The following is a 25,778-nucleotide window of genomic DNA, read 5'->3' as shown; positions in this document are numbered from 1 at the left end:
AACTCTTAAATTTCATTGCAGCTAGGCTTAAGGGATGGGATGACATAGAAGGGACCAGAACCAGAAGTTGAGGTTAAAATATGGAAATGGTGACCTTGAGAAAGAAAAAACAAATCAGCTTAGTGGAGCTCAGGGTGGGAAATGGTTAAAGAAAGGGGTAGAATTTCAATGGAGCTTAACTTAGCTTCTTGATATGAGACTAGGTTTTCTTGCCAAGTGCCTGGCACTGCAACACTTGCAGTTGTATAAGTGGTGAAATAAGCATCAGCACTGAGAGAATGGTGGTGGCGTGATTTTGAACTAAAACTCATCAGAGGTGCTTTAGTTCAAAAGCACACCACCACCATTTTCTGCGCACTGATGCGCATTATGCCACATAAAACTGCACGCAGCGCAGCGTAGTTCACTTTGGCTTGCATGTGGAGCAGACTGAAATAATCGAGTGAGCCTGCTTGGAAACGGCAGATCTCCAGCGCATCGTGGGACACAAAATTATGTGTATAAATGCCCCATCTATTCAAAAAGATTTATATTAAATACAGCTCCTGCCTGAGAAAAGATGTAGGGACTGGAAAGTTATTTTATAGAATCTCCTCTTTAACTTTCATTCATAGATAAAGACAGTCAGCTGGGGAGATGTTGGAGGCTGGACTGGCCAGGGGGGATCAATTCTCGGCACAAAACGGTAATGTAAAAAATGGTGTTGGCATTTGTTTTATGCAAGTAGAGCAACAGTGGTCACAAACTAGCAAACTGTCTATCTTTTTACTGTGGAGACATATATCGATGTACTTTCTTTTTTGTGCTTTAAGAATTTCTTGTACATCTGCTTTCTGCATATCTGTTCATAGCATCTGATGAAGTGCATTTGGGTTCATGAAAGCTTCTGCTCTCTCTCTACACATAAAATTTAATTAGTCTATAAAAGTGCATAACTACCTTACCTTCTGACTGACTTCAGACTACATGGCTATAACTATCTTTCTTTTTTTAACATTCAAGATTATTCAGATCAGTATTTTGTGATACTGATACGCCCTTACAAAACAGTCCCTTTTAGCATATCATTGTTTTAGGAGACTTGAGAGTATTATTACTGGTATTTACTAGTAGCATGGTTGTAGAAGAAACTTAGAGACTTACACTATAGTGTACAATATGTATGGATCCCTGTGTTGGGTCCTTCATAAGGTCTTCCTGGGCATCTTTACACGTGCTCTGGGGTGAGGGGGTAAGCATTTTAATTAGAGTGGCTCTCAAGAGCCATTCTAATTAAATTCCCCCCAGCATCTCATGTATTCAGTGTCCTGCTCTTAAAAATGGCAGCGGGGGTGCTTTTACTATAGCTTATTCAACAAGCTTTAGTTAAAGTGCCCCCCCACCATTTTGAAGCACGCGGATGCTGAATACACACGACACCAAGGCTGTTGAAGTGTGCTAATTAGATTGATCGAATCTGCCCTGATGTGCTGATGAGCACACGTAGGAGCAGGTGTCAAGCACGTGTATAGGTGCCCCCTGTGCCTGTACAGAGAAGCCTGCAGAATCTCAGGTTTTTATAGCTCAAGATGCTTCTTCAGTGTATTTATCAGCATTTGAAGTGAGGTATCACTTTGCTGATTACTCTATTTGTCTCCATCATCATGTTACCATTGAGGATAGTGAGAGGAAAGCAAGCAAGAATAATATGTTACTTGAGATTTAACAGAACATAGCACGAAACATGTTTAAAGGCTGACTTTATATAAATATGGGGGGTGAATTTCCAAAAAAAGGGTGCCCCTACTTTTTATTATTATATTATGTAATCAGTTAACTTTATAGAATCACAGATATTTAGAGAGTGAATAAAATGCAGAATGTTTCATTGCCTGCTGACACTTTACCCATTTGTTTGGTAGGCTGGTTGGTTGTTAGCAAAATCTATAGACTTTTGACCTCTTCCCTTGTTTTAATTATTTTTAGAACCCTTCCTGCAAAGTATTTGGAGAAGATTGCTGACCAGATGCGCACTTATAATATCAATGCCCTTATGGTTATTGGTGGATTTGAGGTACATTGCTTGGTTGATATGTTAGTGTATCCTGTAGGGATGGTATCTTGCATATACAAAGGATCTTTTAACCATCAAACTTTTCTTTTTCACATAACTAACTTTTTTATAGTGAATTTTGACACATATCTGATATAAGGGCTTTTGGGGATTAGAAGTTTTAGAATTATCAATTTGTCTACTTTATTCTAGAGTTCCAAGTACATAACAGGATGCATTTTTCCATAGTCAAAGATTAGGTAGCAGGATAAGGGAGATTTTTCCAATAAACGCTTTTGAATATCACTCTATCCAAAAATATAGTAAGAACCACACTTGCAGTGTTTTTAAGTAACGCTAACTCACATACACAGTACACTTCAATATATTGTAACTTCAGTGTGAATAACCTAGACATACTTTTATTCTAAGAGACAGTGGCCACAAACAGGCGTTTATTTTTATTGGTTGAAATCTTTTGGGGAGAGGGTGCATACAGGCATTCAGTTTGCAATTGTCCCCTCATCCCTGCTCTCCACACCTTCACCAGGTTAGGGTGCCCCCAGTCTGGGGATGGTGTGGGGAGAAGTGTCTGCTTCATTTCTTCTCGTCCCTAGCAGGTAGTGGAGCAGAACCGCCCATGTCCCCAGGCAAGGGAAACCCAGGCTTAGGGAATGGGCACTCTACTGCCTTTGTATAGGCATATCTAGGAGGGTATTCAGTCAGCACAGCAAAGCCCTCTACCTGCTCATGGTCTAAGGAGCAGGTGTGGAGCAAGCAAGAGCTGCTCCTCTGCTTAGTTCTTGGTGCCTGGGAGCCAAGTGGACTGAGCAAAGCTTCCTCCCCTACCCTCCCACTCTCAGACTACAGACCCCTGTCAAGGGAATGGTAGGGGACTTTGCCCCACTGCTCCAGTCCATTCTTAGACTGTTCCAGGATGTGACTGAAGCAGTAGGGCAATGTCCCCCACCTGTTCCCAGTACTGATTTGTGGAAGTGTGGGGAACATTGCCCCACTTCTTCACTCCCTTCCTCCTGGATTAGATTTGGCGAGAAGCATACAGATATTTATTCTTGCACCAGAAATACTCTCACATGGGAGATCTACCACGTTGACTCCAGAAAAGTCGTCTTCTGGAAGGGCATTATTCCCCCAGGAGAGATTAAGAGAATGTGTACGCTTATCTCCTGTTCTACCAGGAGAATCATCCTCCTGGGAGAAATGTAACACCTGTATGTGTCAAATGGATTTCACTCTCTTCATCAAAGGATTTTCCCTCTATACAATCCTAGATTCAGGAAAGCTTTTAAGCCTGTGATTAAATTTAAGCAATTTCTTGTGTGATTTCTTGAATCTAAATAAATGTATACATGTGTGTAAATATTTTGGTAAGTTAGATTCAAAACTGCTAGATGATTTCTGAGATTTTGAATGAAAAAAAATACTATTATTTATATTAATATTAAGAAGTATGAGAATTTAATCTGTATAGTAATATTATTCTATGATATAGAGTATTTGGGAACTTTTAAAGTATATAACTACATTGCAAACCAAAGATGTATATAAACTTTGCTTTTTTTTAATGTATATCTTTCGTAATGTATTTATATGTTAGATTTTAGTGGTTCCTTAATACTTCAGTCTGTGATGTGCTGTGGTAAAAATGGCTCTCCCTGTGGCCCCAACCTTGTCCCTCTTTTTATCCCTCCTAATTGTTCACACCGTGCCTGTGCCCAACAGGCCTACCTGGGACTTTTGGAACTGTCAGCTGCCCGTGAGAAATATGACGAGTTCTGTGTTCCAATGGTTATGGTTCCTGCAACTGTATCCAACAATGTACCGGGTTCAGATTTCAGCATTGGTGCAGATACTGCTCTGAACACTATAACTGATGTAAGTCTGTTCAAGTGTGCATACTAACAAATCAGTTAGGTTGCTGCTAACTGAATTGGCCAAAAGTGGGTATTTTTATAGACCGGAACACTGGAAATAAAATTTAGAAAATGTATTGGTTACATCATCCACATCATGCTCATTGAACAAAATTTTCCTATTGAATTTAGCTGTCTCTTTGGTAGTTTGCCTCAAAAATAGCATCCATTTTCTCATACTTCTGTATCAAAGACTCCATTTTCATGTTTTTGTATTTTTAAAAACTGTTTGATTTTAGAAATTAAACTAGAGCCATATTCACAAATAACATTTTTCACACACACGCAAACACACACACACGCATTGACAACTGATGGAAAAGCATGGCATGCAAAATTGAAATCTCTACTGGAAATCTATTATTAGAGTTCCTAATCACAGGGTCATTTTGTTACCAAAATAAAGATCTGTTTCTGAATTGTCTAGTACATAATTGCAGTCTAATAAGATAAGGAGAAAACATACTCAATTACTTATTTTAAAAACATAGTTCAGTTTTGTGATCCTAGTTGGAGGGCTGGCTATTTAAGTTTTAAAATATATTTTACATTATTGTAAATTTGGAAAGATTAACTTATTACCCTTTAGATTAACTGTGACACCAGTTGAAAAAAGTGGTAAAAAATCAAAACATAATCTAATTTCAGAGTCAAAATTTAAATGTACAGCTTATCTCAGTCACTATGGGCATCTTTACATGAGGGACAGGAGGATGGGACGCTTTAATGAAAGGGCCCACAACATCTTATGTATTCAGCAGCCCACGATTCAAAATGGTGGTGGGGGTGTTTTAACTAAAGCTTGTTCGATGAGCTTTAGTTAAAAAGTGTCCCCGACACTGTTTTGAATTGTGGGATGCTGAATACACGAGGTACTGAGGCGTGCTAATTAGCATGTACCAGCAGACTCGATTAATCGAGTTTAACTCGATTAATCGAGTCTGCTTTGATGTGGGCTAATTAGCACACATCAGAGCATGTGTTGGGCACATGTGTAGGTATATAATCATCTCGTCATTTTATTTACCTTCAACAAGTGTAGATCCTTGTGAATTATTTGAATTTTGTATTCCATGTCAAGATTATAAACAACTGACCAAAATTTAGCTCTAAATTATTTTCCACAGAAAGTCTAAATTTTATATAATTAGTCCAATTTCCAGTTCTGGTAAATAAAATTCTCCACCACAAAAAGATTGACACCAAATCAAGGTAAGTAAAATAATGCTGTAGTGCATGATGCCTGTCTGTCTTCTTTTCTTCTTAGGCTTTCTCTGTGTATCTAACTGGCACCTTTTTACAGAATTTGTAGAATGTTTCGCATAATTTAGGACACATATTAGTATTCATTCTTTTTTGCACTACACTTAGAAAGTTCCTAGATTTCATATAACTCCATTAATTCACAGACAGACAGTAGTTTTTTATTTTAATATAGCAGTTTTAGTTGATATATTTTACTAATAAAGGTCTAGAGTTTTGTTTAGTTTTTTGTATTTTATTTTGCTTAAATATTGCTGTGAGACAATATAAAATGGAATTGTTCAACAAGCCTTTGAGTCAATTTATCTGCACTGAGAGCTAAAGTATATTTGACATGCTCAGCTTTGAGCACCTGAACTGAAGCTGTGGTAGACCACTAAGGGTGCGGACATGCATAACAAATAAACTGTTCAAAATGGCACCTATTGGAAGCCAGTTAACAATTGTTGCAGAACAGGGTTCAGACGCACATAAAACTTGAACTGGCCTTAACTGACTGAGAGCTGATTTGCAATTGTGTGAGGTGTTGTGAATCCAACACCTGGGAGTGGGAGTGAGGACCCAACTTGATATGCCATTCAGAGAGTAAGTCGGGGTGGGGAAGTGAGAGGGAGGAGGGGAGTGCTTGCACCCATGCTTTTTCACTTTTTTGCTTCTTCTCTCCAAAATGTGAAATCAGTAAACTTCAATAGCGTGCAGATGACCAAAGTCTGCAGTTCACTTGCCTGATTGGGGAGAAGTAGACCTACTCTTTTAGGCTCCCAGGGTCTGTGTGGGGTTGATGAGGGGTTGCAGTCGAATAGAGTGAGGATGCGGCTGGCTGTTAGAAACAGCTTTTATTGACAAAGCATTGCAAGGGAGCTCATTGATTTAAAAACTCCCAGCAAAGGGGGAAAGAAGAGACAGTATAGCAGTGTTTCCCAACCAGTGTGCTGTGGCACAAAAGCATGCCATCAGAAATGAACAGGCGTGACGCAGAACTTTGCCATGGCAGTGAGCTACAATAGGTATAAGGATGGGGAATGGCTTAACAGGTGTGTCACGGAAATTTTGTATTAATGTAAGTGTGCCTTGGGCTGGAAAAGGTTGGAAAACATTGCAGTAGAGGTCTGGTTGTATACCAGAGCTGCCAAGTGCAGGGAGGAGAGGAGTTAATACAGCATGGAGTGCTTGGTGGACTGAGTAAGCCAGGGTTGTGGAACTCTTGGTGTCCACTCCAAAGGACTGAACTGGTTCAAAATAGTATTGTTTTTCCAGGCTCATTCTTTAACCATCCCAGGTAGATTTAAACCTGTTTAACAGGTGTGCTTGTGTGTCCACTTCAGGTTTAAACCACATTTAAGCCATCCTAAGGATTATGTTTATTCAAAAGGCTGCTAATGTACATAGCTCATTTCACCTCTAGGCCACTCGTTCAAATGAAGCTCTATAGTGATATGTCTGTAGTATCTGGCTGATGTCTTTCAGCGTGAATATAGTCTCAGTCTAGGTCATATAACTGATCATGGTGAACAGACTTATTGAACTTCCTGTTGAGTTCACTGAACTTCTAGAAATAATTTCACCAGAACATCTTTGGTACCCAAACACACTACTTAGTACTTCAGTAGACAATATTTGAAGTATTTGAATAGTGCAGTATTGGATCTTCTACCCTTGTAGTGCTTGTTCTTTGAATAAATGTGACATGTTGTTAATATACCGGTGCCCTTTTTGAGCACTAAAGTGATCTGACATTAAGTTCCATGTATTCAAATCAACTATTTATGTTGTTCTTTTTACTTAAATGCCAAAGTTCTTGTCAATTTTCAGTAAGGTAAGTACATAATCTGCTTTTGTGTAATCAGGCCTCTAGTATGTGTGTGTGGGGTGGGGGATGGTAATTGTCAGAACTTCAGAATATTAATGGTGGATAGTTACTTTTCCATGCTGCCTATATTAAAATGTCTAAAAAGTTTCTAGGCTCAGGAGAACCATCTTAAATGCAGTAGTAGATACTGAACTTAAAACTGACAATATTTGCCCATACTCAAGAGACATTATACCTTTCTATAATGCAAGTGCAACTTCTTGCAAGTAAGTGATGCATCATATACCTGATGTTGCCCAGGATAGTACTTGGGTCATAAAGGCTAGAATAAGAAATAAAGTCTCCCCTAACCACTACTAAGTCCTTAAGTAGATGAATTCCATGTATCATTTACATAAAGCCGATAGTCATCCAGTGGTACTTTGGCATTATTTCAAGTAGTTAGGCCCAGATTTTAGGCATTGAAACATTCAGAATTGTAATAACTATGCCTGCTTTTGAAAAGTCACTAAGGGCTTACCTACTTTGCAGCAGCAGTGAGTCCTGGCCAGAGCCACCCCTTGGGGGGAACGAATCAGGGCAACCACCCTGGGTCCCACACTTTGGGGGGCCCTGCAGACAGCATCATTGGCACATGCTGAGGGCACCACCACTCTGCACTGCTGCCATGCGCCGCTGGCTTCACACTCAGGCTGCTCAGCACCTGCTCCCCTTCCGCCCGCTCGCCACCCCACCCCGCTCTGTGCTCCACCCACTTGCCACCCCCACTGCTCCGCCCTCTCGCCACCCCCTGCCCTCCACACAGGTCCCACACAGGCTGATATGCCCCGGGCCCCACACATCCCTAGGGTTGGCTTTGGTCCTGGGACAGAGGGGTCTAAGCATGTCCTGCAGTCTGTGCTCATGGACATGCTCCAAACTTGGTTGTATGCCAGTGAGGCTACACCAGACTCATCCCTCTGAATCTGCTCTTGAGCTTTGGTATTCCTGACAGCAGTTGTCAGGGGTGAGTTTGGAGTGGCCTCACTTACATACTTGAGTGCAATACAGCGTGGGTTTACTTGTGTCCCTCCACATGAGCCTTGCTACTGCCACAATTCAGGTAAAACTTAAGGTATTGATTTTGTCATGTTGGTATCACTGATACTCTGAGTTGCAGCTCAGACACTGCCTAACCTGTGTATCTGTGTTATTGCATCGGTTGACATTTTTGAAGCAGTCTTAAGTACTGCTGATGCCCAACTGAAAACAAACTAACTCAGCTGAAAAAACGTACTTGGTGACAGGCTGCATAGTGATGAGGTATTATCTAACCGCATTAAAAAATCTGGGCCTTAGCAGCCTACCCACAGCAGGGTTGAGAGTTTCACTGGTCAAAAAATACTTAGCATTTGACCAATCAAGTGTTGTCAAATGATGATCAAATATTTCAAGCATTCATTTATTATAATGATAAAAAGAGAGACTTTAATTTTCAGTAGGTTAAATACTTTCGCTAATATATACATTACAATATCTATTATATATTAATAATTAATATGTATTCATTAGCATAAGTATCTAACCTACTGAAAATTAAAGAATCTATTTTATTACTGTGCACGCGCGCGCGTGCACGCACACACACACACACACACATAATATCTATATATAACAGTTAACATATATATTGGCCATTAGTTATATATAACAGTTAACTAATATATATATACACACACACACACACACACACACACACACACACGTGTACACGTACACACACACACAACTAATTTATATATATATATATATATTAACTGTATATATATGGATTTCAATTTCATTGTTTCCCAGTAACAGTTAAGTTGTATATAATTTAACTGTTATTGTGAAGCAGTGAATAACGGTTAACTTTTATATATATATATAAAATAACTTATACAAGTTAAGTTATTCATTGCTTCACAATAATAGTTAAATCATATATAAGTTAACTGTTACTGGGAAGCAATGAAATTTAATCCAAAAAATTGTAATGAATTTTTATAATTATTAATGTTAGGTAAGTGTAAATGTTAATGATATTCAAGATAGAACAGTTCTTCTTTTCCTTGGCTTTTATCCTACATACCAGGATAAAATAGTTTCCAAATAAAAATGATACTAATCAGAACTAAAAGGCACATAGTAACTATAAAAGACAGAAGTCAGTTTTTAAAATGCAGTTATGCTATATAGGCAGCAGGCCAAGTGTTCAAGCATTTTACTGTTTGCATTTGGAGATGCTTGCAATTACAGCAGATGGCCAAGGGGGAAGCTTTTCTGTGATCCTGGTTTTGATTCTTCCTTCAGCACAGAATATGTTCTGCAGCCATGGCTTATCGAGTGGGAGAGTGAAAAGAGGCTGGAAGAGCCCAGGAGTGCAGAGGACTAGTGCAGAGTGCATCTGCTTTTGAGAGAGAGAGGGAGAGTGTGTGCATGTCTATATGCACAAGCCCTTGTTATGATGCATTAAAAATGGCAGGCTACCACCTACACAAGGGTATTCTTGACTTTTTGAAATATTTGACAATTTTTAACTAGTCAAATAATGCATAGTCAGTTGACATTGTTTGACAGATCAGTTGATTGGCTTGCCAACCCTAGTTTCCCAGAAATCTCTGGTATTTAGATTTGTCAATGACTGTCAGTTTTGCAAATGAGCTGTGGGCTCTAAAATGCATTGGGTGTTGCAGTGCTTGAGTATAACAGTTCATTAAAAACTTTTAAAAACCTGGATCCTAAATATTTTCTGTTAATTGGATTTGGGGAAAGTATTATAGAGTCAATAGGGCTGAGAGTTTATGAGAGTGCTATATAAGAGATGAGGAGTACAAAATAGCACTTTGTACCCTGACATATCATAAAAAAACAAAATAAAATTGGTACGGTACAGCCAAGGCTTGTGTAGTTCTCAGCACCAAGATCTAAAGTCTGTTGCAAGATTCTTGGATACTTTGGTTCTCTGGCACACCACACTTAGAATTCTCTTCTAGCTTCATTTGAGATGAATTAGACAGCTTGCAGCTATTATTTCAGGGCCATGATAGACAGGTTTGTTTTCTTTATGAGAGCTAAAGCTTTTGAAATTAAATCTGGAATTCTGTAACCAAATGTCAATCAATAAAGCGTTTTCACAACAAATTCTGTGCCCTGTGACTCTACAGATCTGAGGTCCTAAATAAAGTGAAAAAATGAAATTAAGGGTGCAGACAGAAGTGACAACTTCTGCCAGATCTGGCCACAGAAAGCTATCTATAGCTATGACCAAACACAAGTGCATGGCTGCAGACCACTTCAGAAATGGCTGTCAGGTGAAAATCTGAACCCTCATTACCTGAGGGGTCAGATAAAGACTTTTCAAAACATAGCGTCTTCTGTAATTTTTGTCTATCTGTCTGCCAGCCCCCAAGCTGTTTTCAGAATGGGAGGGAGGAAAGGGAGAAGAAGGAATTGAGTCTAGGGTTTTTTTCAGCCCCTGCTGGATGGTAAGGTGGGTGTACTGGAGCTTCCACTTGAAGGGGGGGGGGGGGGGCTCCAATTCACCCATCCTACCCTCCAGCATCGGCTGGAGAACCACTAGAATGAGTTCCCTCTGCTTCTCCCCCCCTTCTGAAAACAGGGACATCTGGGAGGGAGGAGGGGCTGGGCCATTGCTAGGGGAAATTGGCTGCAGGCTGCAGTCAGCAGGTAGATTCCCCTCCCCTCCCCTCTGGAATCAACAGTGAATTTCTGTTTGGTCCAGGAAACTTGTAATTCAGGATGCTTCCTATAAAGTGTTCTGAGTTACAATCAAGGAGTTGCACTTCTGTCTGCACCCCTTAATTTCAGTTTCTTCAACAGCTAGCAGAGCCAGGTAAAACAATGAGGAGAAACACAATAATTGAGGAGCAAAAGCATAAATTAATGATGAGCATGGAGATGCTAACTGAAAGAATAGATCTGAGCAGGAAATGGGAATAAGAGAGTTTTTGAGTTAGTGGATATGGAATTAAGTGTGAAGGAAAGGGATAAGTATCAGCCCAAGATACTGTTTGGAAAAGAGGAGGAGAAGCGTGATAGCCCTAGCCAATTGTGAAGGGAAAAGACAGTCAGTTAGGGAAGCAGCTGAAGAAAGGGATGAATCATTTAATCCTGATGAGTAGGGAACCAAAAACAGCAAAGTGGCTGGTAGGGCCTTAGAGGCTGAATTAGTGCACGTTGTTGAACTTTAATATACTTTATATTAAAGGCACATTTATAAAGTTTAAGAGTTGATTGATAGATCCAATAAGCATGCAACAGGCACAAGCAGTTAGTATTATAAAGGCTTATCAGCAGCCTTTTGAACTGGAATACAAGTTGTTAATCTATAGTAAATGATTAATTTTGTATTAAACTATCCATTAATCATTACTGAGCTCTCTATTAATTATGTGTAACCTACCAGTCACACAAGCTTTTGTATCTGTCTGGTAACACAAATGTTAGGTTGGTGCATATAATCATGTGATGGTGATACTGGCTTATAGTACAGTCTTCACACCTTTACTAAACCACTTGCAATAAATGAAGTGGCAAAATATTTAATGCAAGTGAAATGTATGTTTCATGTTAGAGTGACTAAATGATTGTACCAGTTACTGCTTTCTCTCCAATTCTGCTGTTTTCCCCAAAACCTCTATAGCTCTGCAGGTATGCTCATTGGTGCTTTGCTGGGATCCAACCTGCTTTGAGATTGTACCAAACAAGACTAACTCCCAAATTGATTTTTTTTTTTCCTATTGGAAGGAAAAGCTCTAAGAAGGCTGGGTAAGGGTTGAGACAATGGCTGCTCTTAGATTTTTTTTTGATTTTTTTTTTCCCCCAATCAGGACTTTTTACAAGTTTGATATTGGAAGAAAATATCTTCCTTTATTCCTGGCACTTCTAAGCACTTCCTAACAGGGCAGCTTCTAAAGCTAGAAATTAGAAACAGTTCTTCCCTAGATTAAACTTTAGGTGAAATTTACAAAAATTTTCTGAATTATCCTGGATTGGAGTGGATTTCAGAATTGTGAACTTGTCTCCTGCCTCCACTCATGCTCTCTCCCAAGTAAATCTTACCTTCCCCCATTACTGTACTGCACAGCTGCCTGGTGATTTCAGTGGGGCAGTCTGATTGGGTGGCTTGCAGAGCTTCCCTAAAGTACTCAAATGAGGGCCTTGTGAGACCTTACCCTATAAGATGAACAGATGTTAATCAGCTTAGTGCTGTTTGGCTTATTGAAGCAGTCACACAGTTAAGGCAAAAACCCAGCTCTGATTGCCCCTCACCTGCACAACTTTGACTTGCCATTAGAGGCCTGCTGAGCAGGGGCAGCACTAGGAGCTAGGGGAAGGACAGTTTCACTGCTCCTTCAGGGCAGAGTCAGTGCTGCAGCCCTGGTGTCTCCTGCCACCCCTTGGATTGGCTCTGCTCCCAGCTCTAGTGAGCCAGTTTGTGATGGAGCTGCCCCTCTGCTGCCTCTCACACCAGCTCTGCTCCCAGCCCTGCGCCTGGGAGCAGAGCTGGTGTGAATGGCAGTGGGGAGGTAGAGCTCCCAACTGCTCAGATTGACTCACTCTGCTCCTGGCAAGGTGCTGTGCCCTGGCTTCCTCACTCAACCACTGCCTTCTGGGATGCTGGGGGACTTCAACTTGAGTGGAAAAACTATGGAGAATGGCTGCAAGTTAATGGAATGGGAGCAAAATTAGGCAGATTATAGAAAATCCTACCCTGGAGGTGTAACATTAAACTGTAAAATGAGTACTTTAAACCACTTAAAAGGTGTTTAATGTGCAGCTATTCTAGGGGTTAAGAGCTCCAGAAGCTGCTTTGAGTACTGTATAACAAGGCCTTAAGGTGCTGTTGCACCCATTCTTCAAACTGGTTTAACAGTCAAAAAAGAGCTGACTAGCCTCAGCTCTTTTTGTTTTAATATAAAAGGGACCAGACTGCTATGAACCTCAGGAGACGAACAGAATCAAGTACTATAAGACTTGAACTTCATTTTGAGACTCATTATGTATAATTTTCAGTTCTCTCTGTCTACTGGTTGCTCAGGCTTAATGAATATTCAAGAAGAATTGGACTTACCCACTTACTAAATTAGAACAGATGCACATTCTGTTGTCCTTCATCTCCAGAATAGGGTGCTAGGACTGCTGTAATACTGCTGTCAGCAACAGCTCAAACACCTCACACTACATTTTTTTTCTCCTGATTTGTATAGTATTTAGGAACTCGATAATGACAAAAAAGACACACAATGCCACTTTTCTTGAAAGGATTTTAAAATGTTCCTGCAAACCTGTTGACCAAATTTGTTTGCATATGTGACATTCCTGCATTTTTATGGACAATAATCAAACTGCATGCACAAAATAGGTGTTTCCAGGTGTATGCTTTTAAAAACATTCTTTGAAAATGAGGACCTTATTTTCACACACACGCATACATATATATGTCTCTCTGAGTCTGACAGAGGCTTGTCTTTACCTTCTAGGACAACAGAGTAGCTTAAAAAAATTAGCTTTCATAGTAGTAGTAGTAGTACATTCATAAGCATTTTCTTCCATTTTTAGGTATCTTCTGGATGACTTTAAAAAAACACCTTTAGTGTATAGCCTACATGTTGCTCATTTAACTTTCTTTTTGAAGCATTGCTTCCACTACCTTTATGCTGCTTATATTTATGCTTCGCTTCAAATCTCTGCACCATCCACTACCATTTTCACTCTGTACTAACTCACATTAACCTCCTTCTGGGCTTTCTTCAGAAGAGCACTGTGCCAATGCAACCCAAGTGCACTGTTGTGGTATTTACAGGACATTGTTTTTTTTTCTAAACATCACCAATTTTGGTTGTGGGGTTTTTTGTGCCAATGGAAAGCCAAACCTCCCATCACATGCAAGGAGCCACTAGCACAGTATATAATAACTTATCATCCATTGGCAAGGACTGAATCACTAATAATGCTTGTACCACTGCTTCAGGCCTATGAAAGTTGTCTGCAATTATATGAGGCGCGTTCCCGCTTTGAGGAGTTTTGCATACCTATCTGTGTATTGCCTGCTACTATTAGCAACAATGTACCAGGCACAGACTTTAGCATTGGTGCTGACACTGCCTTGAATGCTATTGTAGAGGTAAGACTGCATTTCCTTTTAAAACTAAAACCATACAATGTATAGTTTTAAGAAACCAAAAAGACCTGAAAATGTCTAGTTTCCTGAAAAATATAGTTTAAATCATTAAGATTCTCTAACTGGAAAGTTGTCAATGTTTCTATGTCTGGTTGAAGATTAAATTGATTAAAATTGAATTAACTACACCAGATGTTGTTTAGCTTATGGTTTGGGGGCTTCTTTTAGATAATGTCATAGACTCACTATTTCAATGCATTAGAGCATTTGTTTTCACTAATAATAAAGGTTCTTGTTGTTTGAATTGTTTTGTTTAAAACTACTCGCTATATAAAATGAAGCAAGAAAACATGCATCTTTGAAAAGTAAACACAATGATTACAAAGGCAGTGACTAAGGCTGCAGTTCAGGAGGTATGTACGTACATACTTAACTTAAGTTTGAGTAGTGCTTTGACTTCAGTGGGATCAGGCATGTGCTGACTGTTTAGTCTTGCTGAATTGGGGCCTAGTGACTGCCACGCTTAAAATATTTAAAGTGAATTTTGTACATTGGCTATGTTAATGTTTGTGTCACCAAAATTCTTGACATGTGAAATATCAATATTGTGCAGGATTCAGTTAAGATTTTCAAGCTTTTCATTTGAAATGGGCCAGATGTTCAGAATGGGCAGGTTCAAATTTTGTTGAAGGGCCCACTCTGCTTATTGCCACCAAAGATGTAATTTTCTCTCCATGTTATAACACAAACATGTTCTGATATTCAAAATACGGGATTTTATATTTTTCTAATACTTGCTTCTTAGTATTACTTGAAAAACAGAAATGTCAACTCAATCAAAAGGCGTTTTTTAGTGTCTATTTATTTATTTATTTATGTCATATATTTTCTTTATTCTCTTCCAATTTTTGTCACTGAAGCTTACAAATCATATTGATTTTGTCACTGACCTTGGTCAGAAAGATGTGTCCCTTGCTACTATGACATTTTCCTTAATGTCCAACTATTATAATAGCAGCACAGAAGCTCCTTTACTTTACACAATAGCCTTGTTGAATAGGGCCATTCCCGGCTGGGGTGGAATTGCAAAGCCAGAGACTTGAACCGGTCTCTCACAACCAAATGAATCATTTAACCACTGGACTATAGAGTCAGCTCAGGCTCCTTCTTCACTCTCTCTGATTTAAACTGTTCCACTTCATAAAAATAATTACCAGTTTATTAGGCCAGAGCAAGACTGAAAGTGAAAAATGAATAAGTAGGACAGGTTCAACACGTTAATATATACTCCAAGTGGAGCAGCTCCAATGAAGGAGATTGAAAGAGACCCATGCCATGTCATGAAACCTAGTTATATGATAGCCAGGGTCCTCACCTAGGTGAGGTTTGTTTCCCTGCTGTAAATCAAGCAGAGCAGAGATGTGAGCCTGTCTGTCTCCTCACCTCCTTTTTTGTGGGGGGAGAAAAATTCAAAATGTCTTGGTTTCATTCTGGCGCAGAATGAGAAAACGGTGGCAAGAGTATGACAATATGAAACAGAGGCAGGGCAGAGGTGTTTTTCCCATCTTAATTTCTATATCTGAAAACAGCAGATCAGAGTAGCATGGCTTATATCAATGAGGCAAAAGCCTTCACCAAAGAATGCAAATATGGGAGAAATCCCCACAGCATAAAGAGCTCTACGTTTCATAGAGTTGGCTATTGCTATTATATCCCTTAGCTATTGCTTCTATATAATGCCATTTTACTGTAAGTAGCACAGCTTTCCACAATCCTTTAGATTCAAAATGTGTTGCTGTGAAAACTGGCCACATTTCCATTATTAGTACCTGATACTACAGGTTGCTGTAACGTTAAAAAGAATTACTGGTTTTAATATTTAGATAGCTAGATGCTACATAACATAGTACTTAGATACTTCTGGGAATGGCATACTATAGACACTGAGATGGTACCATAGTGTACTCCTGGTGGAACCTGAGAAAAACTAGTTATTGAGATGAAAAACTTTTGATTAATAGATTCATACTCAGATTTTAAAGCTAGAAAAGACTATTCTCATCATTTAGCCTCATCTCCTGTATAACAGTCAACTATGCCTTTCCCATAATTTCTGCATCAAGTTTAGAGCAGCTGATCTGATAATAAGAATCCCTGTATTACAGCCACCCTTGAGCTGGATAAAATCTTTCAAGTTAGTGACAGATCCAGGTGGTAAATCCGGGCTTTTCCATCCAGTTATTCTGAAAGTGAAAGAACAGTGAAAAAATTATTAGAGTGTTTTTTTTCTTCAGTCATCCTAACCATTGGTAATATAAAATATATTACAAAATAATATATATTATGAATTATTTTACATGATTCAAGGAAAGGCCAGTGTTCTCACAAACATTTAGAGATACGAGATCCCTTGATTTTAACATTCAACTCAGGATGTGTTAAAGGGGGAAGTTTTTGAGAAGTTGTGTCCTTTCTGGTCATTTTTAGAAAGTTTCCCTGTGAACACTTTCATTTCAACAAGACGTGAAAATACCAAGAAGCTTCTTGAATGCTATTTGAATTGAGAGATGCCTGGTAGTTCATGTTAAATCTATGTCCTGTAGCTTCTGCAGTTCTTAGCACAGTATTTATTGCTTTTATTTTTTTATGAACTAATGTTTGTAGATTATTGTTTATGTCTCAGCTTAAATAGAACTTGCTGTCACCTGTATAAGCCTACAGATATCATCTTATACAGTGTAGGTAAGATGTGGTTAAGGTGTTGGGTTCCCACAGTCTGTGTGCGCTCCTGGGCATGAAACAGTAGAAACTGGCTCTAGTGGAAATTTTAGGAGAATCTGTATAGATATTGTGTTTGGGAAATGAATCGGTAGAAACCATAGACTGTAGCCTATTAAATTCCAGTTATAAAGACAACTGGTTAGGGCAGTGACATGCAAGCAGGGATGCCACAAGATCTTTTGAAAGATGTTGAGGTGTGATGAGATAAGCAGATAAGAGCAGGCTCATGCCTGGCCACTCGCTTGCCTGAGCTGCCTGGTCCCTCTGTGAGGAAGTAAATAATGTAATTTTTGTAAATGCAGTGCTGTTCAATTCACAAAAGTTTATATAGGGTGCTTTAGGAATAATGAGGGGTGCCTTAAGTCTAAAATGATTGAGAAACACTGGGCTGAGAATTGTTTAATTGTAATCAGAGTTGAATTAGAGCCCAGCCAGACTGTTTTATTCTAGATCACAGAGCATGCTTCTTTTTTTTTTTTCTAGCTTTGTTTAGAAGGCCACCCCACAGTTTTAAGAATGCCATCAGAAGTGCGTATGTCCCCCAAACTTCATTACTATTATAGCAGTTTTAGGAAGCAGCCAGCCAGCCAGAAGGATAAAATAAGCATTAATTACATTTGCCAAGTGACTCTATTTTTAATATAGAAGATGTGACTGAAGAAATGTAGTCTTCCAAAATAAAATTATCATTGACATGGTAACATTTCCATTCGAATGCAAAGATTAGTAATCTTATTACAGTGATAAAGAATTATACAGTGTATGGTAATGAATTTCATGTTCGAGTTGCTAATGTTCTGTGCTTTGATTAGACATGTGATCGCATCAAACAGTCAGCCAGTGGGACCAAACGTCGTGTGTTCATCATTGAGACCATGGGTGGTTACTGCGGTTACCTGGCCAATATGGGGGGCCTTGCTGCAGGTGCTGATGCTGCTTATATCTTTGAAGAGAAGTTTGATATTCGAGAACTCCAGGTATGCAGTATGTTTGTATTTTAAATGTTTTGGTCAATTTTAAAAAGGGTCTAAAAGCATACTTACGTAAATCTTACTATTTATGCATTATTTGTAATAATAACAACAAAAGTAATAATATAGCGATGATTATGATAATAATGTCATAAAAGCATATTATACTTTGTATTAGTAGGTTTTGCCACTTTTAAATCCATTCCAAACACATTCATACACATTTCAAAATATTCTGTCAGTGTGAATGCACTTTATAGTAGACCATGCAGGCAGTCAATTCTCATTTATGGTTTTAAACACAGACAGAGGGCCAAAAATGCAACACCTAGTCACACTGGCTTCATTACGTGGATGAATAATGCTTTAAGTTTCTGCTTTTTAATACATATTAAATAGGTATAACCGAGCAAAATAAAAAGGAAAATTTTGTTTCATTAAATCATAGAGAAGTAGGGCTGGAAGGGACCTCTGGAGATTATCTAGTCCAACTCCCTGGCTGAGGCAGAATCATTCCTCTCCAAACCATCCTTGTCTAAGCTATCACTAAAACTATATAGGCAACCCTGTTACAGATCCACAAGGCATAGATAGCACTGTAACTTGTCACAGGTAAAGCAAGGGGGACAATGGCAGTGTCTTGCTGCTGCAGGGTTTGTTAAAATATGTTTCAGAGACCAAGGAAGAAGGTCATTCCCCCTGCTACAGGGGAAGGCAAAAACCCCCATGGTTCATACCAGTCTGGCCATGGGTTAAAATTCCTTCCTGGCTCCAAATGTGGCAATTGGTCCAACCCTGATCAGAGGGGCAAGATTCTCTAGTCAGGAACCTCTGGGTTTTAGTCCTACCAGGAGCATTGGCATCCTCCAGTCAGAATCCCCAATCCTGGCTACAGCCAACACCCAATGCCTCTAAGGAAAAGTGAAAAAACCCCCCAACCTTGACATTTGTAACAGAAAAAGAGGGCGGGAGGGAGGAATCCTTCCCAGCTCCATGCAGCAATCAGCAAAGCCCAGAAGCCTGGGGAATGCCCACAGTAGAGTATAGATATAGCTACACCTAGATCATCCCTGACTAATGGCTGTCCAACCTATACTAAATGTATCTACTGCAGGATTTATGCATCTTCAGAAGTATCTGGTCTTGTACTGCCCACTGGAGTCGGGCATCTGGATTTAGACGATTTTAGGGTTTGATTCGCCATCAAAATTCCTGTGTTCCCATGTAAATAAATGCATCAAAGATACCAAGCTCACTGCTTTGCCACTGGATTGTATGTACCCAAAATGCAGTGCGTGCTATTGAAATAATAGTTGTTGGTAGAGGTTGGTGGAAGAAGTTAGTATTAACCTCAAACTGGTGACTTTTACTCTTATCAGGTGCAGATGGACATGCAAGAAATTGTTGATCATTTGAATGGCAGATTTATCATGTTTGTTTCAGCATGGTTTGCATGACTTGTTAAAAACACACTTATTTTTTCTAGGCTAATGTGGAACATTTGACGGAAAAGATGAAAACCAGCATCCAGCGTGGTCTAGTGCTGAGGTAAGGTCATTTCTTTAGACTGTTCCATGAAAATGAAGTGTTTTACAAACTTCGTTGCCATGTAGAATCAGTGAACAGGCTTAATACTTTCTTAGCAGGAATTTATAGTGGAAGAAAAAGTGAAACTGAGGATCTGATCTAAGCCCTCAAAATGAAAAACTGAAGCTTAATTCTCATTTTAGCTCTTTTCTGGTAATGATCTGGGGTTTTAGATTATACCTTCAAGTGTTGCAGTTTAACCGAAGAGTGAAGAAAATGGAAAAAGGAGATTACACGAAGCGCTCATTTTTTTTTTTTTAATGTTTTAAGGATGAAACATTTACTACTGTGTTGAGGGGCCAGCAGAGGATCAGTGCAGCTCTTAAATTTGAATTAGCGCTTGGAATGTCTTGAGGCGCGCACACATTGTTCTGATCATCTGCATACAGTGGCATACTTCAGACTTCACCTGGTGTCAGAGAAAAAAAAATTGCCATGTCAGCTTTACCCTGACAGGTGAAGAAGTTTCCTACATGTCAACTTCATATTGGCTAACTTTGCTCCTAATCTAGTCAGAGTGGCTTACAGTGACATTTTGAACTATTTACTCTTAAGAATACTTCTGGTCTGTCCTATATGAAGGCAGCCTAAAGGCATGTTGTCAGCATTTCCATCTGCCTTATGTTCTAGACAAGCTGGATGCATCTGTATCAAACCTTAATTTTCTCTTTTTCCTTCCCACATGACACCTAAACTGAGTTTCCACACATTGTATCAATTCAACTTTCAGAGCTCTGGATCTCTTCAATCTCATATAGAGACTATGAGCAAGAAGCGGAATTTCAAGAAGATGCCACACTACCTTCAAATGTACCTCTTAAAAACTCTCATAAATGAGTGTTATCAGTTATGTTCTGATGTTGTAAGGAAGGCCTAGAAAAATCTTATGATAAATGTAACTATCAAGTACTTGTAATAGGTTGGTATTAAAACATCTGGGGCAATAATTGATCACAGTGACATATGTGGTTCATAAAACTGGGAACAAATAAGGATGTTTAAAATCTACTAATCTGCAATTCAGACTTTCCATCATTTCTTCTGTAAATGATGTCAAGATCTGAAAGAGGCCATATGCCTCACTTTCTTTTTTCCCTTGCCTTCACTAGGAATGAAGATAGTTAAAACTTGGTAACCAGCATGCTAAAACTTGGTGTAGGCAAGGCAGCTTGCACTTTAACAGCTAACACTAGTTAAATAGAATATTTTTGTGTCTCTACACAATGATCTTAAGACATGTTAACTAGCATGGTTTTGAATCTTACCTTTTTTCTCTAGTCGGCTCTCACCCATTGCAACCTCACCATCATCTATTAGACTAGATGGACCATTGGTCAGACCCTGTCTGGTCCTTGCTATGTTTCTTCACAGACTTTACTTCTTACTCTTAAAACAATTAGGAAGCAAGCTCCAGAGTCTGAGAAATGAGTTGTAGCAGGAAATCACCAGGCCTATTCACTCAGCATGCTAATCTAATCTTCAAAAGTACACATGAAGGGAGAGAAACTTGAGTTTTGTAGCTGTGGATATAGACTTCTTATGTATTAGAAAAGGGGTGTCCAGCCTGCAGCGTGGGTGCCACAAGTGCACAGGCAGCCTCTGTGTGTGACACATGGCAAACTGGGGAGAGGACAGGCAGCACACTGGCAGATAGGGCAGGGAACAGAAAGCAGAGCAGATAGTTGGGCAGGGAACAGAGAAAGAAGCAGAAAGCAGGCCTGCCGATCAGGCAAGGAGTGTGGGGCTGGGGGCAGAAAACAGAGGGGAAGGGGATTAAATTGGCACTTGGGGACGGTGAGGAGCTAATTTGTAATGTCTGCCAAAAGGTTGGCTCCCACTGTATTGGAACATGGATTTCAAGGTCTTTGTAATAAAATTGCTCGATTATTTGCACATACTGTGAAAGACCAAACATAGGCGTGGTAGAGTTGGAAATAACTGAGCCCTTCAGACTGATCCCAGGGAGCTGGCATAACAGTTGTCAGAGTCGGACCTGCCCCTCACTTAGTGTCGTTGGTTTTGTAAAGGAGGCTATTATTTACTGATCTGTTGACTGTAATTGGCCTGACTGTGTTTGGTGTTACAGGAATGAAAACTGCAATGAGAATTACACAACTGATTTCATCTATCAGCTGTATTCTGAGGAAGGAAAAGGTGTGTTTGACTGCAGAAAGAATGTATTGGGTCACATGCAACAAGTAAGTGAGATTAAAAACTATTGATACTAGTCATTGAGTACATGTAAAGGGCCTGCCCAATTCTAGGACTCCCAACAATTTTACCTACATGTGTTTTTACTCCCGAGATGAAATAAATGTAACAAAGAGGGTTTTCCTCCTAATGTTGTTAGCCTCACTTCATTTTCCTTTAAGAGGCAATCACGGCAGATTCTTTCTGAATCTGTGGTCCTTCTCCCCAAAACTGCTTTGCTCTTTTGTTTTCCTACAGTGTCACTTTTTATATACAAATGGCTTTTTATACCCCAAAAAGACTTATTTTAATACCTCTCTCATAGGTTCCCACAGCATCTCAGCACCACTTGAACACTAAGAGAGGTGGGATTTGGGCTGATTTTCCCCACCCCTCACCACACGCGCGCGCACACACAAAATGGTTAAGTCTCAGTGTGGGTAAAAACAGATTGTGTTGGGCTCTGACTCCATCAAAACAGGGAGGGTAGGAGGATGGACACAGGTGTTTACACACAGAGCTGAAACAGCAATTACCTGGAATTAGCTCCAGTTGTCCAGTGGAAGAAGGTAATACCTCAGATACTTCACAGGTACTTAAAGTGGAGCACTGAATATTTCAGTCTGTAGAATCCCAGGATAAAAGGCTTTGCCCCTAAGGAAATCCAACATCTGTTTTTAGTCTGACAGTTCAACATGTGATTAGAGGTAAAATCCAGCTTGGCCTCATAGGCCTCTTCAACCTTTAGCACACCTGTACCCCAATAAATAATGAAACAGGGTTAGGTGCTTAGACTGCCTATATGTCAGTGGTGCTTCTGAAAGGTGTTTTGGAGAACAGCTGACTGCATAGGGCTAGCCAACAGGAAATGCTAAGCACAGGGTTATGTTTGAACTCCTGCCCCGATCTCCTGAAATGCAAGTGCCTTGGTCAGCACTACAGTCCAGAGTCCTCCTTTGAGGCACCTGAGTAGAGGTAGACTAGTGATTCTGCTCACCTGTTACATGGTGCCTAGGAGATCGAGCCCAGAAAGTGGGAGACTTGAATTCTAGGCCTGATGGGATTGAAGTTCACATCCCCCAGTTGCCAGGAATGGCAGTCTGGGCAATGGCAGTCTCCACCCCCTCCTACTGAAGCTGGAATACTTTGCAGCCAGGAAGAGCGCAAACAGGAGGGAGCATGGGCTGTAGCTCAGCCGGTAGAGAGGAGTGCTAGTTCCACTCCCTGGACCACTTGTGCATTTTATATTAAACTGATGGAAACATTACATTGGTGAAAAAACAGACATAATCCTGGGAGCAGGAGTAATGCCTCCAGCTGACTGGGTAATGCCTGCCAAGAGCATTGCATTCAGTACAAAGGTTGCAGCCATGATCATTGAGGACACAGACCAGATCAGTGGAGTTTAGGTGCTGCTGTGCCTTGTATCTGGATCACAGCAGAGCTTAGGCAGGAACTAGGTAGCCAGCTTCTGACGCCAGAAGTCTTTGTGTAGGCACCCAGGAATATTGGCAATCCAAAATGAAGTTAGTTGCTTCTTTTGTGGTTGCTTTAGTGGAGTTATTCTGGATCACTGTATGCACTTAAGCAACGAGATTCATCTAAGTTCCTCCAGGCATCTACATCTAGTCCTAAGCACGTTGCAGAATTAGGACCAATAGGTCCAAAAGTCCATGTGAAAAATCAAGGTTTCTTTAGAGACCACCACATTGAGAGTCTTGGCATGAAGTTGATGCAGTTGTGTGTGTGACTGTGTGGTGTGTTTTTAAAAGGCAGGGGAGAGGGCAGACAAAAGGGTGACAGGCATAGCAACAGGTGGCCTGCAGGTTGGGTGACCACCCAAAGCACCATGGTCAGGAGGGTACCATATGAGCAGCCAGCACTCACAGCAGTGCTCTCCCCCCGCCATACCTGAGACTGGAGGAGCAGTGCCCAGCCCACTCCCTGCCTCCAGCCACTGCTCGGGAAGAGCCAGACTGGGCACGTGGGCAGGGTGGTGCCTACTCCGGGTTACCTGCCTTGCTCCTGCACAGCAGCAGTGGCGCCTGCCTGCCCACCTACCTGCCTAGTGCACCATGCTGCTCTGCCTCCCCACTGGACTGCACCCAGTGACCCTGCCCACCAGCCTCTGCTTGCAGCAGCAGTGCTGAGTTGGGGAGAGAAGGGGGCACCAAAATATGGTGGGGAAGCACCAAAAAACAAGTTTGCCCAGGATATCATTTTCCTTAAGGCTGGCTCTGCGCAGCAGTTAAGACGAAACACAGTGGGTGGAACTGAAAGGCATGCATGCAAAGTTAACCCCCAACTGATCTGCAATTGCATTTTGAACTTTGGCAGGGTGGTGCCCCTTCTCCGTTTGACAGAAACTTTGGGACGAAAATTTCTGCAAAAGCCATTCAGTGGATCTCTAAGAAACTTGTGGAAACATACCGGAAAGGTGCACAATACTTCTGGCTATTTTACCATCATGTTCTTTTCTTCTAGTAAACTTGGAACAAGTCAGCATCTCAGTCTGCTGAACTTGTTTGTATTACTTTTGCACAGTCTAACTATGGCAGCCAGTTAAGTAATTGTCAGTTATAGTTGTACAGTATAGTTCTTCTATTCTCATTAGCTTAGTTGAGCTTTCTGCAATATTTTCTTAATGCAGGGGTTGGCAACCTATGGCCCACAGACCAGATCCAGCCCAGTCATAGATCTGACCTGCAGACATGAGGCTTTGGTGGTATTCAGTGGCAGGGGACTTCAGCAGCAGTCACATTCCTGTGGGGAGCCACTGTTGTTGGGAAGAGCCGCAGAGGCAGCCGAGTCACTGCCTTCCTGCCTCTGACCCGAGCCAGGTCACTCCAGGACCTAAAAAGGTTGCTGACTGCTGTCTTAATGTGTTTCTAGTTAGCTGGGACCAAAAAAAATATACTAAAGGGACTCTAATACTGCTGACCATGGTTTGAGTGCGATTTTGTTAGTTGAGTCAGTTTTTCATATTTACAGGAATTGATGATGTCATAGTTACATGTGTTCTTTTTTGTTTTGCTTCTTGGTGGCTGCATGGAACACAGAAGAAGGTAATATCTCTTCTTTAGGAATTGTTTCATAAGGCACTATTTACCAAGGGAAATCTAATCTAAAATTTGAGTTCATGTGGCATCATTTTGGGAAGTATAATCAGTTAAGTTCATTACGTTTTATTGCTCAATCATCAAACTAATTCATTGAAATGAAGATCTTCCTAACATCATTAAAGTACTAATTCAACCATTACTGTCCATTTTAAACTGAACAGAATTAAGAATCCTCCCAGGGATTTACTCCTACATTTGTTTTCAAGAGAAAAGAGGTAATTTGCCCCTGTGGATGTAATAGAGTAGGAAACTAAAACTATTTTTTTCTCCCTTTTAGGAAAAGTATTTGCCAACACTGATGACACTGTTTGTCTGCTGGGAATGCGCCGGCGCAATCTTGTTTTCCAACCTGTGGCTGAGCTTAAGGGTGAAACAGACTTTGTGTAAGTAAAAAAGGCCCTCTGGGGCCTTCCTCTTCCAGCAGCCTTCTCTTCCATCACATCTGGCACAATCTCCTTGTCCCACCTTTAAGATGCTCTACCACATAGCCCTGGCTAAAGTTTTTGATTGCAGCACTAAAAATATTGGATTTGATCATCCATTTTTCCCATAAGCACCTTCAAAGACTCATTTCACACTGGCCCTAATGCTCTGGGAGACTTCTCAGAATTCACACAATACCCCATCCTCTCCTCCTAAATCTCTCCTCCCAGTCTACTCCTACAGGTGCTTACAAATCTCTCAGCAGTTACTATTTAGGGCAGTAGTGCTCTTTTTTTTTTTTTTTTAACAAGCAAGCCAAACTTTAAAATCAGAAATAGGCCAAGGGAGGCATAGAAGAGCACTATACAAGGTCTCAAGAGCAGCATCAACATTCAGCCCCTGGGCTCTGGAGTTGCTTGAAAAGTCTGAGCTCGCCAGCATGAGCTCTGGTTGTGGCCACAGCTTTTGTGCAGCTCTGGAGCCCAGGAGCTGAGCACCAC

At 40.4% G+C, this 25,778-nt stretch overlaps 1 protein-coding gene across 3 annotated transcripts in view; it reads left to right on the top strand.

The window, feature by feature from the left end:
* The window catches only part of PFKP (phosphofructokinase, platelet), an 88,977-nt gene that overhangs the window by 60,853 nt on the left and 2,346 nt on the right, over nucleotides 1-25,778 (top strand). The window contains exons 14-22 of one of the 3 annotated variants that reach the window (XM_059729165.1): nucleotides 615-685; nucleotides 1,966-2,053; nucleotides 3,776-3,928; nucleotides 14,055-14,207; nucleotides 17,798-17,962; nucleotides 19,443-19,504; nucleotides 21,630-21,741; nucleotides 24,071-24,170; nucleotides 25,133-25,238. In XM_059729165.1, the coding sequence (XP_059585148.1) occupies nucleotides 615-685; nucleotides 1,966-2,053; nucleotides 3,776-3,928; nucleotides 14,055-14,207; nucleotides 17,798-17,962; nucleotides 19,443-19,504; nucleotides 21,630-21,741; nucleotides 24,071-24,170; nucleotides 25,133-25,238 (1,010 nt within the window). The remainder of the gene's footprint in view (nucleotides 1-614; nucleotides 686-1,965; nucleotides 2,054-3,775; nucleotides 3,929-14,054; nucleotides 14,208-17,797; nucleotides 17,963-19,442; nucleotides 19,505-21,629; nucleotides 21,742-24,070; nucleotides 24,171-25,132; nucleotides 25,239-25,778) is intronic. The other 2 variants (XM_006268139.4, XM_006268138.4) reach the window with 2 other exon arrangements.

The sequence above is a fragment of the Alligator mississippiensis genome, chromosome 5 (genome assembly GCF_030867095.1).
Source record: "Alligator mississippiensis isolate rAllMis1 chromosome 5, rAllMis1, whole genome shotgun sequence".
Taxonomy (NCBI): Eukaryota; Metazoa; Chordata; order Crocodylia; family Alligatoridae; genus Alligator; species Alligator mississippiensis.
This window is presented reverse-complemented; position numbering and strand designations above follow the sequence as displayed.